The sequence below is a fragment of the Amborella trichopoda genome, chromosome 5 (assembly GCF_054954075.1).
Source record: "Amborella trichopoda isolate Santa Cruz 75 chromosome 5, AtrichopodaSantaCruz75HAP2 v2.0, whole genome shotgun sequence".
NCBI classification, from domain to species: Eukaryota; Viridiplantae; Streptophyta; class Magnoliopsida; order Amborellales; family Amborellaceae; genus Amborella; species Amborella trichopoda.
The window spans coordinates 45,614,651-45,630,939 of NC_142340.1; the positions used below are offsets into that span (position 1 = coordinate 45,614,651).

The 16,289-nt window shown below is 34.6% G+C and overlaps 1 protein-coding gene across 11 annotated transcripts in view; it reads left to right on the forward strand.

The window, feature by feature from the left end:
• LOC18431951 (P-loop containing nucleoside triphosphate hydrolases superfamily protein) overlaps window positions 1-12,231 on the forward strand; it is a 33,153-nt gene extending 20,922 nt beyond the window's left edge. For 7 of the 11 annotated variants that reach the window (XR_016056495.1, XR_016056496.1, XR_016056498.1 and 4 more), the window contains 6 exons: window positions 7,836-7,940; window positions 8,328-8,372; window positions 8,940-9,051; window positions 9,361-9,581; window positions 10,932-11,018; window positions 11,853-12,231. Coding sequence is in view for 2 of the 11 variants with exons in the window: in XM_020665901.2 (XP_020521560.1) it covers window positions 7,836-7,940; window positions 8,328-8,372; window positions 8,940-9,051; window positions 9,361-9,581; window positions 10,932-11,018; window positions 11,853-12,026 (744 nt within the window). In the remaining 9 variants the exon portion in view is untranslated. The remainder of the gene's footprint in view (window positions 1-7,835; window positions 7,941-8,327; window positions 8,373-8,939; window positions 9,052-9,360; window positions 9,582-10,931; window positions 11,019-11,852) is intronic. The other 4 variants (XR_002280578.2, XR_016056497.1, XR_016056499.1 and 1 more) reach the window with 1 other exon arrangement.
• Window positions 12,232-16,289: the final 4,058 nt, after the last annotated feature.

Genomic DNA, 16,289 nt, shown 5'->3' on the forward strand with positions numbered 1-16,289 from the left:
ATTACTACAAGATCAAATTTTGGTTTGTATATACTCAGTCCAAAGCTCCAAGTACTGATGTTAACCTTTATGATAACTTTGTGGACAATCCCATACAATGGACTATGTCTATCGATAACCCTATTATGCCTACAAGGTCTGGAGCTAGTCTTACGACATACAAGGAGTGAGAACAAGGGCAATCTCCTTTCCTTGAATTATAAAATAAGTACATGACATAATAATTCTCTTTTGTTAAATGTAGTTTTGAGTCTTTTGACTTTTGAAAATTGAGTTATTCAATTCTTACTCAATTTCTCAGATATTTAAGTATTAATTTAACCTAAAACACCACACTGGGCATTTTGCTCGTATCGTTGTTATCTTCTTATTTTACTTAAAGAAAAGCATTTTTATCCTCTTATTCAACTTGAAGAAATGACAGTGCCAATCATATATTAAACATTATTACATTAGTAGTTTAATACCCACACCATTTACCTAACATTATTAAATTTGAAGTAACATATTTTTTTAGTATTATTTATTCTTGGTAAAAGTTCTTAAAAAGTAATATGGAATGAATGATGGAAATTAGTAAATAAGAAATAAAAAAATTAATATATTACTTATATTTTAAATTTTGATTTTATTGCCATGCGCAACAACTTCAAATTTTCTCACGCTTTCATACATGTCGCACTCACTCATGATCGAGCACACATCGAAGGGTTTCTGCTCTCCCTATGCTCACATATTACTCATATTTTAAATTTTGATTTTATTGCCGTGTGCAACAACTTCAAATTCTCTCACACTCTCATACATGTCGCGCTCACTCATGATTGAGCACACATCGAAGGGTCGAAGGGTTTTTGCTCTCCCTATGCTCACACTGCTTCCTAACAATATGGATTTGAAATTCCTTAATACTTTGAATCAATGTTTAGCATAAGTAGAATCGGATTGTTCTGTTGCAAGGAATCACGATGTCTGCGATATAGAAACTTGATTCCAAAAAACATGGATTCGCAATTCCAAAAAATTTGGAACCAATGTTTCTCACAACCAGAATCGCATTCTTGTTTAACTAAGAATCATAAAGTCCTCGATATGGAATCTTGATTCCGGCAATCCTGGAATCGAGATTCCTAAACTAGTTGGAATCACATTCTGCAAAAAATGGAAACGTGAATCCTTTATTTTAGAATCGACTTTCGCCTAGGGAAACGCCGAATCAAGATTCCGAATGGAATCGCTACCCTCATAGGTGATTCGGATAACTATACTCTCTACTCAATAGTCATGTTTTCGCTCTATAAATAACACCCATTTCTCTCATTTTCCAAACACTTTTTCTTACCCAAATTCCTAACAATAACTATTTTCTCTTCCTTAAAATAAAAATCTAGCTATAACCGTTATCTCTGGATACGTATCACAAGAATAAGAAGCGACCCTATCTATAGAGAGATTGTAGAGTAATGCATGATGGTAGGTAACTGATGGGTGTTGTGGTTAATGACTGTTGGATAGTTAAACTGTCATAATCACCCAGTGAAGAGTAACCCAGCTTTACTCAAAGGTAACTTCCTCACTTTATAAATAAAACCCTCATTCAACACTCTTTCAAGAACATTTGTAGAAGTCTAACTAGGAATTTTAATTGTAATATTTGTAGTAACATGCACTTGCTTCATTGATCTCGATGAAATATTATATACAATGTAATATTGATAAAATTATTTTAAGAAATAATATAGCATAATATTTTTAAAAATAATGAATTATTACATTGTAATTTTTGGCAAATTATAATTTCTGAATCATAGGGTGTGTCACCTATTTAATCCACTAAAATTGTGAGCACTCAATGCATCGAAGTTGCCTTTTATTTCTAGAGTAAAAGTAGGTATTGCTGATTTTTGTTTCTAATGAGAGAAAGTAGTTATTGTTGGAAATTTGGGTAAGAAATAGAGAAATGGATCATATTTATAGAGTGAGGAAGGGACCGTTGAGTAGAGAGGTGTCACTTTATTGTGTGGTTCTAATGGTTTAATTATTGAACAACCATTAAGCACCATAACACCCAACAATCTCTCTATAGATAAAGCCTCTTTTTATTATTGTGACATGTATCTAGTGAAAACAGTTATTGCTAGAATCTAGATTTTATTTCTATAGAGAAAATATTTATTGATGAAAATTTGAGTAAGAAGTATTCGTAAAATAAGAGAAATAGGTCCTATTTATAGAGTGCGGAAGTAACCGTTGAGCAGTGAGGTATAATTCTTCATTGGGTGGCTATAACGATTTAATTTCCCAGTAGCCACTAACCACTGCAACACCTAGCAATCACCTTTCAATGGTCATTACCTACAATCTCTCTAGAGATGGGTCCTTTCTTATTCTTGCGATATGGGTCTACCCATTAACTTTGGCTTAATAATGTTGTATTTTCGGAAGTGATTGTTGAATAGAGAGGTGTGACTCTTCACTGGGTGGTTACTATAATTTTGCTTCCTAACAACCATTATTCACCACAACACCCAACATGCACTTCCCAACAATTATTACTCTACAATCTCTATAGATCGGTTCCGTTCCTATTCATATGACCCATGTCCAAAGAAAGCAGTTATTGTTGGATTTTTATTTTAGAGATAAAATATTTATTGTTGAAACTTTGGAGAAAAGAAAAGTTTTTGTAAAATAAGCTAAACGTTTCCTATTTATAGTGGGAGGAAATGAACATTGAGTAGAGAAGCATGACTCTTTGCTAGGTAGTTATGACGGAATAAGTACCAAACAACCATTAACCACCACATCAACCAACAATCATCTTCCAACGGTCATTACCATACAATCTTTTTAGAGAGGTTCCTTATTCTTGTGAGCAGCGCTTAACTTTGGCTTAGTAATATACTATTGATAGATACAGATAGGAATTCATTATTTTTCACAATATGAACGTAACCTCATTTATTATGATGATAAGATTATTATTATGCTATATTGTTTTTGGTCATAATTCTATATTGTTTTGGTCATATAATACTTCATTGACACCTGTGAAGTAGATGCATGTTACTAGTTATATTACTAAGATAAAATCAATAGAAAAGCTGACATCAAGCTCAACTGAAGACCTTACATAGTTATTATATTATGTTATGTTATATTATATTATATTTAAAAAGAAGACAACAATAATAGAGCTTTGAATACTGTACAATATGTTATAAAAAACCTACCTCAAGAAAAGAAGAAATCACAATGTGCTCCTATGGTTGCAAACCACCTAATTGCTCCCTTTGTAAAAATCAAGCTAGGGTGTTGTTAAGGCCTCCCAATTTTAGGGATGTCAAATAAACTAGAATTTATATTTTATTTTATAGAATATGTTACTAATGTTATATTTTTCTGGAAGAAGTTTTTTTTTTCAATATTGTTTTAATAGATGAATTTTTTTATAGAATGTTAATTTTTTGGATATTTAAAATACAATTAGCATAATTTCAGCAATCAAGTAATTATTACTAATGAACAAGTAAAATTAATAGAATGTTAATTTTTTGGATATTTAAACTACAATTAGAATAATTTCAGCAATCAAGTAATTATTACTAATTAACAAGTAAAATTAAATCAAGGTATAACATCTCGTTAGTGGCTGTTATATTTAAGAGGGCAAGTGTACAATGTGAACCCGTAGGAGCACACATTACCATTTTTTCACTCTCAATCTAATATTACACCTGCATGAGTGTAAAGTCCACTTGTCGTTTTAGGTGAAAAAGTTAAGATCTTTTGGATATGAAATATTGGGATCCACTTAAAAATAACTGGATGAGTATTTTCCAAAAAATTAGGGCCGTCAAATCTAATTGTTTAGAAACTTAGTATCCATTTGTTTTGAAAAGTACTCATTCAGTTATTTTTTTAGTGGATTCCAAAATTTTAGATCCAAAATGTATTTCTAAACGGGCTTAACATTCGAGGGAATAAGTACAAGAATTATCATATGATTATTTTCAAGAACAAAAAGGGTGATCAACTACAAGCGTTTGGTTATTTTAAAGTGCATCCATGAATTTTAGACCAAGCTAAATGGATCTTATATCTGAGGGGGTTAAGTGCAAAATGTGATCCTGCAAAAGCACGCTGGACTATTTTTTAGTTTCTAATCTAATATTATATTGTATATTATTGTGTATACTATGCTCCCACTGGACCACAAAGTCCAATTTGCTTCCTCAGGTGAAAAAGCTTCTTAGGAATCCTATCTGGATCTAAAATTGTGGGATTATACAAGACTCTGCAAATGCTTTTTTTTTTTAAAAAAAAACGGGTAATTTTGTTTTATTAGAAAAACTGCTAAAAAATCATTCTGTATCTATTCAATGTACACTTACTCTCTAACACTTATTTAATTTATCGTAATTTCTAACAAAAATGACCATTTATCATTTTACTCATTAAAATGATTAATATTGTATCTTGATAATTGCGATTCAGTGCACTTGCTTGCTTTGATCGTCACAAACTAGTGAGAATCGCATCACATCATCATGTAACCAAAGTTCCAAACAGTCTCAAGAGTCCAACTACTAGGCATGAGAATTGCTGTGGTAGAGAGATGGGAATCTAAATTCAGGTCTGAAACAAGCTAAATTAGTACATGTATAGAAACCCCAAGAAAATTAAGGAGATGAAGTGCAACAACAACAAAGAAGAAATGGGTCAATGAATGAAAGATACATGGCTGCCCTAAACCCATTATCAGATGATTCAGATCAGCTGGGATTGCCTATATTTTTTTTCTTTCTAGAAACTAGAATATAAGTAGATTCTAGTTTGAGAAGATTTCAATTAAGATCACAAAGCAAATGTCAATAGAATCAAGGGAACCATTAGAAAACATAAGAAAAAGAATTATGCCTTTCATGCTACTCCAAACTATATAGCCCCATGGTGTTGACAGCGGGAGGAAGGACACTTCTCAATATTATCGTGAATGGAAATAAAGCTAACAATTAAATAAGATGCATGACCTTGACAATAACTTGTTACTTATTGCTTTTTAAAAAATAAAAAATATCATTATAGGAAATGGGCAGTAGAATTATTTCATTTTAGCACCCTTTATGAAAAAAATAAATTGAATTTAAGCTTAGGGTGATTAGTGTGCAGAGTCAGGCTGTCGGAATTAGATAGTGGTGGAGTCTTCAAGGCTGAAGAATGTTCCCTTGCTTTGCATTAGTCCAATGGATTAATCTTAGTAGTCAATTTAACTTTGTAAAACCAAAAAATGGTTTTTTCACATTCAGCAGTGGTGATATGGAAACATAAAAATTATATACAGGTCTCACCCTGAGATATGCAGGAGGTTCTTGTACTTACCTTTCTACTTTGTCAGCATGATTCCTCTTTTGGTCCAGCATCTGTGTTGTAGCTTCCATAACAGATTCAGGTAGCTCAACTCCAATGGTATGTTAATGAATTGGTTGCACCTCGGATACCCCTTTGCTATCCATCTTCTTGGATCCTTACTTTTAGATGGATTTCATTGGTGGTGTCTTTCTTTATTTTCTTACACTTTTTGTTTATTTTAATATTTATTTGGTATAAGTAATGCTTTCTAGGTGAATAATACTTATAGTTTTTGTTCAAGGAATGAAATAAGAAGTAGAGAGAATTCAAAATAAGCACGAGAGAGAAATTGGGAGTCAACAAAATATTACACAATAAAATTGCCACTTTCCAAGAATTACAAAAAAAAAAGAAGCCTAAAACAGAGAGAGAAGGACAAAGGAAGAGGTGAAAACTTTGTTAACAATAACTATGCCTATCTGTTGATTGCCATAGTTAGAAAGAGAATATTGGAGAGGCTTTGAAGTTATTTGAAGAGATGGTGCAAGGGCCATCAAACTTGATTAAATTTGATTGGGAACCTCAAGCTCAGAAATAGAGCTGTAGAAGATAAGAGTGTTAATCCGAATTGCTATGTATAATGAACCTCTAGGTGCAATTCACGGAAAAGTGTGATCTAATGAGTTGGGGGTTGAGGAACTAAGTCAGATAATGCCACCAATAGTATTTTGATCCATTTTCCATGCAAAATAAGTGATACATACGAAGCCACTAAGCTACAACAAATATGCAAAATCTAGTCATAAAATGAGGCAATTTAATGAAAGGATTTAGGAACTTAGAAATCCCAAAACTGTATTTTTTTAAAAAATGGTTGATTCGATGGCCATGGGGTGCAATTGGTTAATACTATGATATGGTTCCATGCAAAATGGAAGACAACAATGCCACATGTAATGACATTCAGCCTAGAAATCCTTACGGTTAGCATGGGCTGATTGCGATTTGTGTCCTCTATGGGCAATACGAAAGGGCTCTATCCATTTAGGCCTAATTTCAAACATATCAATACATGTAATTATTAATCTGTAAGAATGATGTATAAGGTAGAAAATGCTGGCAATGTTGAGAAATACACTTTATGCTAAATTCGAGAAGTGAAGAGATACCAAATGAATAAAGCCTGCCGACTTTCAGCTCTATTGAGGTCATTAGTTGTTTACCATTTATATTCCTTATGAGAATTAAGGGTGTATTTCTCTTTTTTGGGGTAAATGCACTAAGAATATAGTGATGCTCCTGCTTTCTATCATGAGGCCTTTAAAAGTTGCACATGCGACTAATGGGTGGTTATTTGTTACAACGAGTTCCACATAAAATGGCCAAGGCACAATACAAATGTATTTCATAAAATTCAATTTAGTTTCTTGCACTTATGAAAGTTTTATGTCTATTTTGGCACAATGTATGTGGTGGACATGTTAATAAAATTGCAAATGTAAATTTTATTGGAATTATGAATGTGCGTACGTACCTGTCATCCTATTTTCAAAATTGAGTTGCACATAAAAATTCAATGCATAATTGTAGAAATTGAACCTCCGGTAATAAGTCATATAATCCATTTTTAAGATGTTAATATTATGAAGGTTGTAGACACATAAAAATCCTTTTGTTTCTCTACTTGAAGCCTCTTTCTCTCTATAATTGTATATCCATACCATATCATATTACAATAATACCATATACCAACAATCGATAGTAACCATATTAGTACCGTATGCAATTGTGTTAGATGTACCGTAGCTATCACATAATACTCCTCTTTGACACCATTCACAATTTGTATTTATGACAATACGACTTGCTAAAAATTTCCATCAGAGCATGAATAAAAATAAAAAGATCTAAATCAGTAACTCACAACACGTGCAGAGCACGTACCATTTGCTAGTGCGTGTGTGTGTACAAGGACTGGAATTCTCCCCTTCCATAATCTCCCCATCAGAAGGACTTCCAGAACAGAATTTATTTCTCCAAATTTTGGGATTGAACATTTTCCAAAAAAAGAAAAGAAAGGATTTTGACCTTGTCGAACCCCACATCTAGCAAGGCATCGGCAGGTATTAACCCGATTTCCTTTTTCCTTTAAGTTTTTTTGTTTTTCATGGGCATGTTCATCAGGTTCAAGAGGACGTGTGCTTCAAGAGGACGTGTGCAAGAAATGGGGTTAAACGAGCAACCCTTTAACATTTTTTAGGGTGGCAAACTTGTATAATATTAGGTTAGGAGCCTATGTATATATATAATGTATGTATGTATATATGTATGTATGCTTTCATTTCTTTGATCCCCATGTCCCATTTGTATTTGGCTTTCCACTAAGTTTTGATCTTGAATGATCAATGGGAGTTAGATATGTGTCTCTAGAGGAAGATCTTTAATGTAATTGTCATTGCTGCATGATGTTTTTACAATGACAGGGTTGTGCTGCTCGTAATATACATGGATTTACGCTTGATGCAGTACAAAAAATGGCAGATCAGTGGGAGCAGGCTCCACCTTTGTATTTACAGTTGGATGCACAGGTTTGTTGCTATGGATCACTTGGTATATAGTATTCTACACTCCAATGCAAAGTTGAGAAACTGCAGTCTGTTGGGTTATCCCCATCCATTGAAATGGTGGAGAGAGTGGGATCTTGAATTATCGCCATCTTGTTCTTGTGGATCCCACTTCCTTCAGTACAATTGGATAGTGATGACTGATGGACAATGGTTTTTGTTTTTATGGTCCTGTAGATTATAGCGTACTTTCTCCATTCCGTTATTTTTGGTTAGGGTACGCTGGAGTCCATTGTGAGCTATAACTATCTGTGAAATAAAGTTCTTGCTATTTCTCGTCGATGATGCATACCCAAATGCTTATTGCTGTTATACGATGTGTTAATTATATATCTATGTTTTGCATGGTAGTCACTATTCAGTGGAGATGATCTCAATGAGCACGATATCCAAGAGGTAATTTAAATTGAGTTTAGGAGCTGGTTACTTTTGTGCTAGTTGATTTCATTAAAGGCCTGTACTCAGTTAATTATGGCTTCTAAACTAGTTCCTTGAAATATATCAAAATAAAAGATAGCTAGGAAATGATTGAATTATAAAACATATCTGGACAGAATCTCAAAATAAAACATATCTAGGAAATGATTGAATTATAAAACATATCTAGACAGAAATGGGTATGGGAAGATTCAGTAATTGCCTTACCCTTTATGTTATTGCTACGAAATCTCAAAATTCGCATTCATGGAGAGAAGCAAAGTGTGCAGTGCTGGTACACCGGGGGTGATGCGAAGAGAGTGGGACCCATAATGAATGATGGATGGTCCATAATTGGGGGTATATATTCTATTCTCTTGGGTCCCGCTTTCTCTTCATCACTGTGTAGACAGTGATGACTGCAATAAAATGAGTGTACCATAGTATATTTGATTATAGTAAACTAACTGCAATGTGCATTGATATTTTCTTTTTCTTCTCTTTTTTTCATGAATCACAATGAGGTCATGCCATTTTTCCTTTTAGGTGGAGATGGATTCTGAAGATCCATCTTGCCCTGAAGAAATCGCTTCCGAAGAACACAAAGCGGAATTGCATGTCACACCAGAATCTCCTTCTGAAGATGAGAATCCCTCTGGTTAGTCTGATCCTGCAGCTTTATGTGTCTTTGGCACCTAATTGGATTTTTCTTTAGATTGTGATTACTTATTCCATGGGATTGTGGTGCAACTAATTCAGATTGCTGTCTTCTTTCACTTTCTTAGACATGTCATTATCCTGGAGTAAATCTCTCTCTTGATACATGCAGGCGCACAGCTGCATGCACACACGCACATGCGCACACACACACACAGATTTCATCAAGTAGCCTTGGCTTATTGATGATCTTTAAGAACAAATGTGTCTTCATCATAGAGTTTGTTATTCGTTGATTCTGTCATCGTAGGTCTATATAAGTTTGGGGTGAGGTGGGGAACAGATAAATTAGATAAATCAGACTCGCTACACGAAGTAGGGGAACTGGGGAAGAGCAAGTGGTCAGAATCAGATGATGCGGTCAAGCTTCCCAAAATGGCAAATCCACGTAAAGAGAAACAGGGGAATGCACTCTCTGGCTTGATTCAAGCCTACGGCAAGGGAGAGAAATCTGTTCATTGGGGTGACCAGGTATGTCTTTTGAAATTTTAGCTTGCACCGTTGAATGTTTATTATAGATGAAATTGCTCTTGGTCGGCCAATAATTGATTGTTTGCATGGGTCATGATGCTGGAACTTAAGAAAAGAAACCTAGTGCTAGTTTGGATGTACCCGAAAGTAGAAATTTTTTGGATTGTAATCCAAAAATCTTGCCAAATGCACTTTGAGAAGTTTGGACAAGCTTTTTAGCTTGAAAGAAAAAGCTCCTACATCAAAGCAAAAAATGCCATAAAAAAGAAATTCAAGTCAAGGCCTGAGTTTTTCTGGATGAATGTTCCACCTTCTCTCAGTCCGAGCAACTCTCTCTCTCTCTTTCTCTCGTCCCCCCCAAACCCAAAAAAAAGATATGGATGATATTTCATCCTCATCTACGATAATTGAAGATATGATGAATTCAAAGTGATACCATTAGGTTGGTTTGGAAGAATCAGCTGCTGCAATGAGATGCAGCTCGCCACTCCCCAACAATTTCTATTCCCAAGCCATCTGTGCATACTCCCATTGACTCCATGTCAGCCCCCAAAACTGCCTCTCTCTGTTATTTTTTATTACTTTCATTGGCATCTGCAACCTAGTAATCTCCTTTGAAAGGGACGATTGGGTCCAGGAAGAAGGGATGGGGAATTGAAACGGGATTGTGAAGAGCAGATTTAAAGGGGACATATGGGTCAAGAAAGACGGAACGGGTGGCGTTTCCAGTGATAATAGGTTTGTTTTGAGGTTGAACTACTTGTTTCTCAATCTAGAGAGAAGAGATAGGGTGTTGACAGAGTTTATGGTTCTTTTAAAATGTTGGAAAAGTTACCTCGACAGACTCGGGAGATTTCTGGTTGTAATTTGGGCAAATGCGAAGGCGCAGAGAGAGGAGGGCATCTCGGGTGGGACACAAGGGTTTCATGAGAGCACGTTAAATTTACCGCCTTGGGCAGGGGAGGTGGAAAAAAAAAATCTACAACATCCAATCAACTTTATCAGATGAGAAAAAAGAGTCAAATTTGACGTCCAAAACTAACCCTTAGGAATTACCAGAAAGGTGTATATAATGCATAATTTGTACGCTGGTCCTCTGACTAGTTCTCCTTGCCATGGTCTATTCCTTGTATCCACAGTCTCTCTCTCGCTCTCTCTCTCTCTCTCTCTCTCTTTCTGTAAAATACACAACCAGCAGTAGGTTGCACTGTATTCTAAGACATTAAAAATCTCTCTTCCTCCCTTCCTCCTCTCTCTACCAGAATTGAAATGATACTGTCCATTCAATGTTCTTACATAGATTCAATCATTTGACTAGTCTTATTTGATTTTCATTTTGCTGGCTTTCAGATTGGCAAAGGTGGCTTTTCAATTGGCGGGGGGAAGAAACCCAGTTCACGGTGTCTAATAATTGGGCCTGGTGCTGGTTATAACTCGGTAAGCCATATTATTCACACACATGATTTTAATTTTTTGTTTCACACAAGTTATCATAGATGGATGATTACATAGACGACCCACCTACAAGATTCTCTGCATAGGTCCCTTCCCCCAATTCCTTGGAGTTTTTTATTGCATAAGTCTCCCCTACACTTTTATTTAGCATATCCCCCTGAATCAACTTTTAAGCTATTTTTTGGACAAAAATGCCCGAGTCAAATGAAGCATTCCCTTATGTCAAAGCATGTTATGTTAAAACAAAAGCCAAAAGAGCAGTTTTAAAATTAAACCAAAATCCGGTGGGGCACTCCATGTGTATGTTAAAATAGAAGCCGGTCCGGCACATAGAGTGCTGCCTTCAAAATTAAACCAAAAAAGGACTGGCACTCCATGTTCTTGACCAGATTCTATCTTAAAACAAAAGCAGTGCCAGGCCGGCTTAAAAAATAAACCAAAATCTTGTCTAGCACTCTTATGTGCCGGAACATGGCTCGTTTTTCCAAAAATAGCTGAAAATGGGCTTGTTTGTCTTGGGCATTTTGTCCAAAAGTAATCTAAAATTGATTGGGTGCTATACGCTAAAGAAAACTGTATTGGGGAAAAACTATCAGGGAGTGGCGGCACAGAATCTTGTAGGGGGGCAGGGGTGCGGTTTATGTAATTTTCCCAAACACTATTATATACTGCTAAGTTTATGTTTTGGGGGGGCGATTGTTCCTGCTGCTTATGTATATCTGAACTTATTTTTTAGCATAGGTATGTGTTTTACTTCTAAATTTACAACACTCCATTCTCTCTCTCTCACACATATCTGTGTTGATGAACCAACAGGATTCGAATCCATTGATTGAGGATGATGAAACTGAAGCAACTGATGCGAGTAACCCTGCAATGGCAAGGAAACACACTGCATTCCTCGAGCATCTCAAAGCAGAGAAAGAGTCGTTCCGTGCTGTTTTCGATAGGCGGCAACGCCTTGGCCTTATTGATGCAGAAGAAGATTGAGATTTAGTGGTTTTTTTTTTTTTTAGGCATAGGGAATAGGGTAGGAGTTGTAGTTCTAGGAGATTCATGAAACCACCTTCTTTTCAATATTTTTCTTTTTTATTCAATTTGTTGTCTCCCTCATGATTGGAATCGAATGGTATCTTCCATATAATTGTAATTTGTAATTTTTTGAGTTGGATGTATGTTGATTGTTTTGTGGTTTGATCGCATGTCCCTTTCATGCTGATTAGGGATTGATTAGCCTAGTATTTTCTGTCGTGCTGCTGCTGATGATGACATATAAATCAAATTAAAATTAGGAAAAAAAAATAAAAATCCAGTTGAATGAGACCCATCTCAAAAGTGGGTACTTTTATCTGTTTCTTCGATCAAAAAATGTGATTAAAGAGAAGCTAAGGCTGGGATGAAACAATTGGTTCAGAAGGCAGGCCGTTTGTGGACAATGACCCAGAGTGTTGGTGTCTACAAATGTCAAAGGCGTCTCTTATTTCATTTAAGAAGCTGATACGGTGGGACCTGTATTTATCGTTGTTATTACAGGGCATTAAATCAAAATATAACGTGGAGATAATCCAGGTAACATTTTATCTTACTTTTAGATTTAATTTCAAATATTTTATGACAATGTTGGAATAGTTTGGATTCGGTAATAAGTGAAATAATTGATAAGCTAGGTGTATTTTGATAAGCATTCTTATTCTTCATAAATAAAAGGGAAAAGTTTATACAAGGTTGCATAAATAAAAGGGAAAAGTTTATATAAGGTTGCAACCTTAAAATGTAGAATCACATATGCACCTCAAAAATCTATCGGAATTGTTGTTTTAATGTTGAAAAAACCTTCTAATCGATCATCTCAACATTGAGATGTATGAATATGAAGAAAAAAAAAAAAAAGGTTTGAGTTTCGGAAATAGTGCGTCTTGCAACATATTATCTAGATCGTCTATTTTCATGATTCTCATATATTTATAGATTTATTGAATTTTAATCATTTTGAAATTTAAAATTTTTTAATTAGGTATGAAAATAGATTTTTAGATAATACTAAGAATTTTTTATAACAAAATTGTATGTTAAGATAAAATTTTAAGGTGCGTTTTAATAGGATTGTTTAAGGTCGCAACCTTATAGAAATTGCAGCTTAAATAAAATATGGGAAAGTATAGAATGAGATTATTTACCTTTGGTATAAGGTGAGACATTAATGTTGACCTTTGGATGTAAAATTGGGAGGTTGCAATTATTCCATTGAACAAGCTTAAACTTCAAAATAATTTTTTTTGAATTTTGTGACACATCTAAGCCATGAAACTTCACATCGGATAGTTGTAAGTAATTATGACCATAAATGGTCTACTTGTATGTTACAATACAACAGAGAGAGGTGGATAGAGACATGGATAGGTGGATGAAGATATGACTAAAATTGTTTGAATCTCTCCTGTGCTGATCTGTAGCATTTCATTCTTTAATATATGCGCCCGCCCCCGCGGCCCCTCTTGTTGCATGGGCAGTGCCCTGCCGGTGTTGAGTTTTGCTCTAGATGATGGTTCCGTTTCCCCCTCATTTGTGCTGCGCATGATGCACCAACCCTGTGCACTGCGAGGCCTCCTGCCGCACCACGGTGCATAAGTGCCCCTCCATGTGTCTCCTTTAGCCTTGTTGCAGTAGGCCTCCTGCCGTACCACGGTGCATAGGTGCCCCTCTACTGTGTCTCCTCTAGCCTTGTTGCAGTAGTTGATTCATTCTTTTATCTGATCTGGGTGCTTTCAAATTTGTTGTTACATGTTGAAATGTGACACCAGGCTAATTGACACAGGCCTAATTGGTGCCATTGAACAACCAATGCAGCATATTGGTTCATGATTGTTATGAAATTACGAATATATTCAAAACTAATGAATGTTGAATATTAAACATTCTTAATTTGAACTTTCCAAATCTCCTATTCATTTCAAAATTGATCCATTCCATCATTCCCATTTCCAATGTCTAGAAACCAATAGGAGTTTCAAATTAGTTCCCAACACTAGTGTCTCATCTCTCTCCTCTTCTCTGCCATTTTAGGTGACACTGTTGGACAATTATTCTTCTAGGGTTTATATTGCATGAGGTTTTTGTGCCTCTGCTAACTCAGCTATTCATGTACAGTTCCCTCAAAAATATATTTGGCTATGGATTTTGGACTTAAAATTTTACAAGTCTAACAAATAATTAAGAAATAATAGATCTTGATACTTTGAAAATAAAATATTTTAATTTGGGTGAGGTTTATATAAGGTCTCAACAATAAACAATCGAATTAAGGCACGCCACCAAAAGACCATCAAAAGATGTAGTTTTAGTGTCGGAAATTTCAATGATGACCTGAGAAACTAGTTCACATCTAGTTATAAAATTTAAAACTCAAAAAATGGTATAGATCGATTAGACATAGAATGCATACAAATCTTGAAACTAGACGGTCTAGATAATGTATTACAAAATGCACCATCTTTTGCGCTTTAAAATCTCTTTTTTTTCCTACATAGGTATATTTCGAGGTTAAGATGATCAATTAGAAGGTTTTTCATAATCTAAACAACTTTTTTTGATAGATTTTTGAAGTGTGCCTTTTTTTTTTTTTCTACATTGCAACATTATATAAACTTTTTCTTTTAACTTTGATGGTTAGAACATTTTATGCTGTTCATTTTAATGCTTGGTGTATCATCATATCTGCCCTATTTTTTGAGCTGCAAATCATGACCCACCGCAGAAATCCATCTAAAGTGATTCACATTGTGATTATATCCCTAGTCACTTTTATAAGGGGCATCCGACCTTTTTTAACCCTCCCCTTAAATAGTCCCTAGCGCGCATGCTAACTCCCTGGGCTATACAATACACTTATTCTACTAAAAGCCACTTAACAGGAAGTTTTAGAGTTGAAATTTTGAGATCCACTTAATAAAAATTAGATGATTATTTAAGGAAGCATTTGACAAGACAAACTTCCCAATTCATTGTAAAATAAAATTTTGGTTATGAATGTTTTAACACTTAGATGTTTTTGGTAAAAGGTTGTGCAGTTTAAGTTCAATTTGAAGACTTCTTTTCACGCTCATTGTTTTTTAAAACTCTAAGAAATTGTGTATGGATTTTTTTTTTTTTTTAAATTGATTACTAAGTTGGAAATAATACAAATGCATATTAGAGAGCGCTTTCGATTTTCTTTTTCAAAATGGAAATATTAAAATAAGGCTCAAGCCTCATGAAAAAAAAAATACTCAATGAAAATTGCAGAATTGGTGTCTAAAAACCTTCAAATTGATCATCTTAATCCTGACTATTATGGATGTGAAAAAAAAGCATGTGGTTTGTATAAAGTGTCAACCTTAAATAATTAAAGGTGTACTAGCAAATTCTGCCAAAAGATGCACTTTCAGTGTCGGAATTCCTTGTCATTGCCGAAAAAATTTCTACTCAATTTAAAAAATTTGAAGTTTAAAAAATAGTACAAATTAGATAAATCTATAAACACTTGAAAATCTAAAAAATGGATAGTCCACATAAGGCGTTACATGACACACCACTCTCATGATTCGAAATCCCTTTTTTCCCATATCCATATATTTAAAAGTCGAAATGATCAATTGGACGGATTTTCAGCACCCAGTCAACCGCGTTTATTTTATCTTTAAGGTGGGATTATTTGGTTGAAACCCTATATCAACTTTTTCTTAAAAATAAGGAATTTAAGTCCTAAAAATACTTTATATTGTAACGTCTTATTTAGAGTGACCATTTTCATGCATTCACAAATTCATTTGTACCATTTTTTTAATTAAAAATCTCGTAATCAGTGGTAAAAAAAGATTTTTGAGTCGAAATAGGGTTTTCCAATATCAAAGGTAAACGGTCTGTTTGTATACAAATTTTTTTTTTTTTTTTTTTAAGAAGATATGAAGTAAAGTTTTATTTATTTATTTATAAGGCCTAGGCTTTTAAACAAACCGCATCCCCAAAAATGGTCTTACTTGATCAAGGTTTGCCTGAGGGAGTAAATAACCATTGGGCCTGAAAAATCATTTGATAACCCAGTGGAAGTTGATCCGAGTCCTTGGCATATTTCCAGTTTTTAGGGTTTGGGGTTTAGGGCACTGGGAGTAAATAAACATTGTGCTCCTGTGGGAGCTGTAAATCATTTGATAATCCAGTGGAAGTTGATCGGAGTCCCTGGCCTTCTTCCAGTTTTTAGGGTTTGGGGTTTAAGTC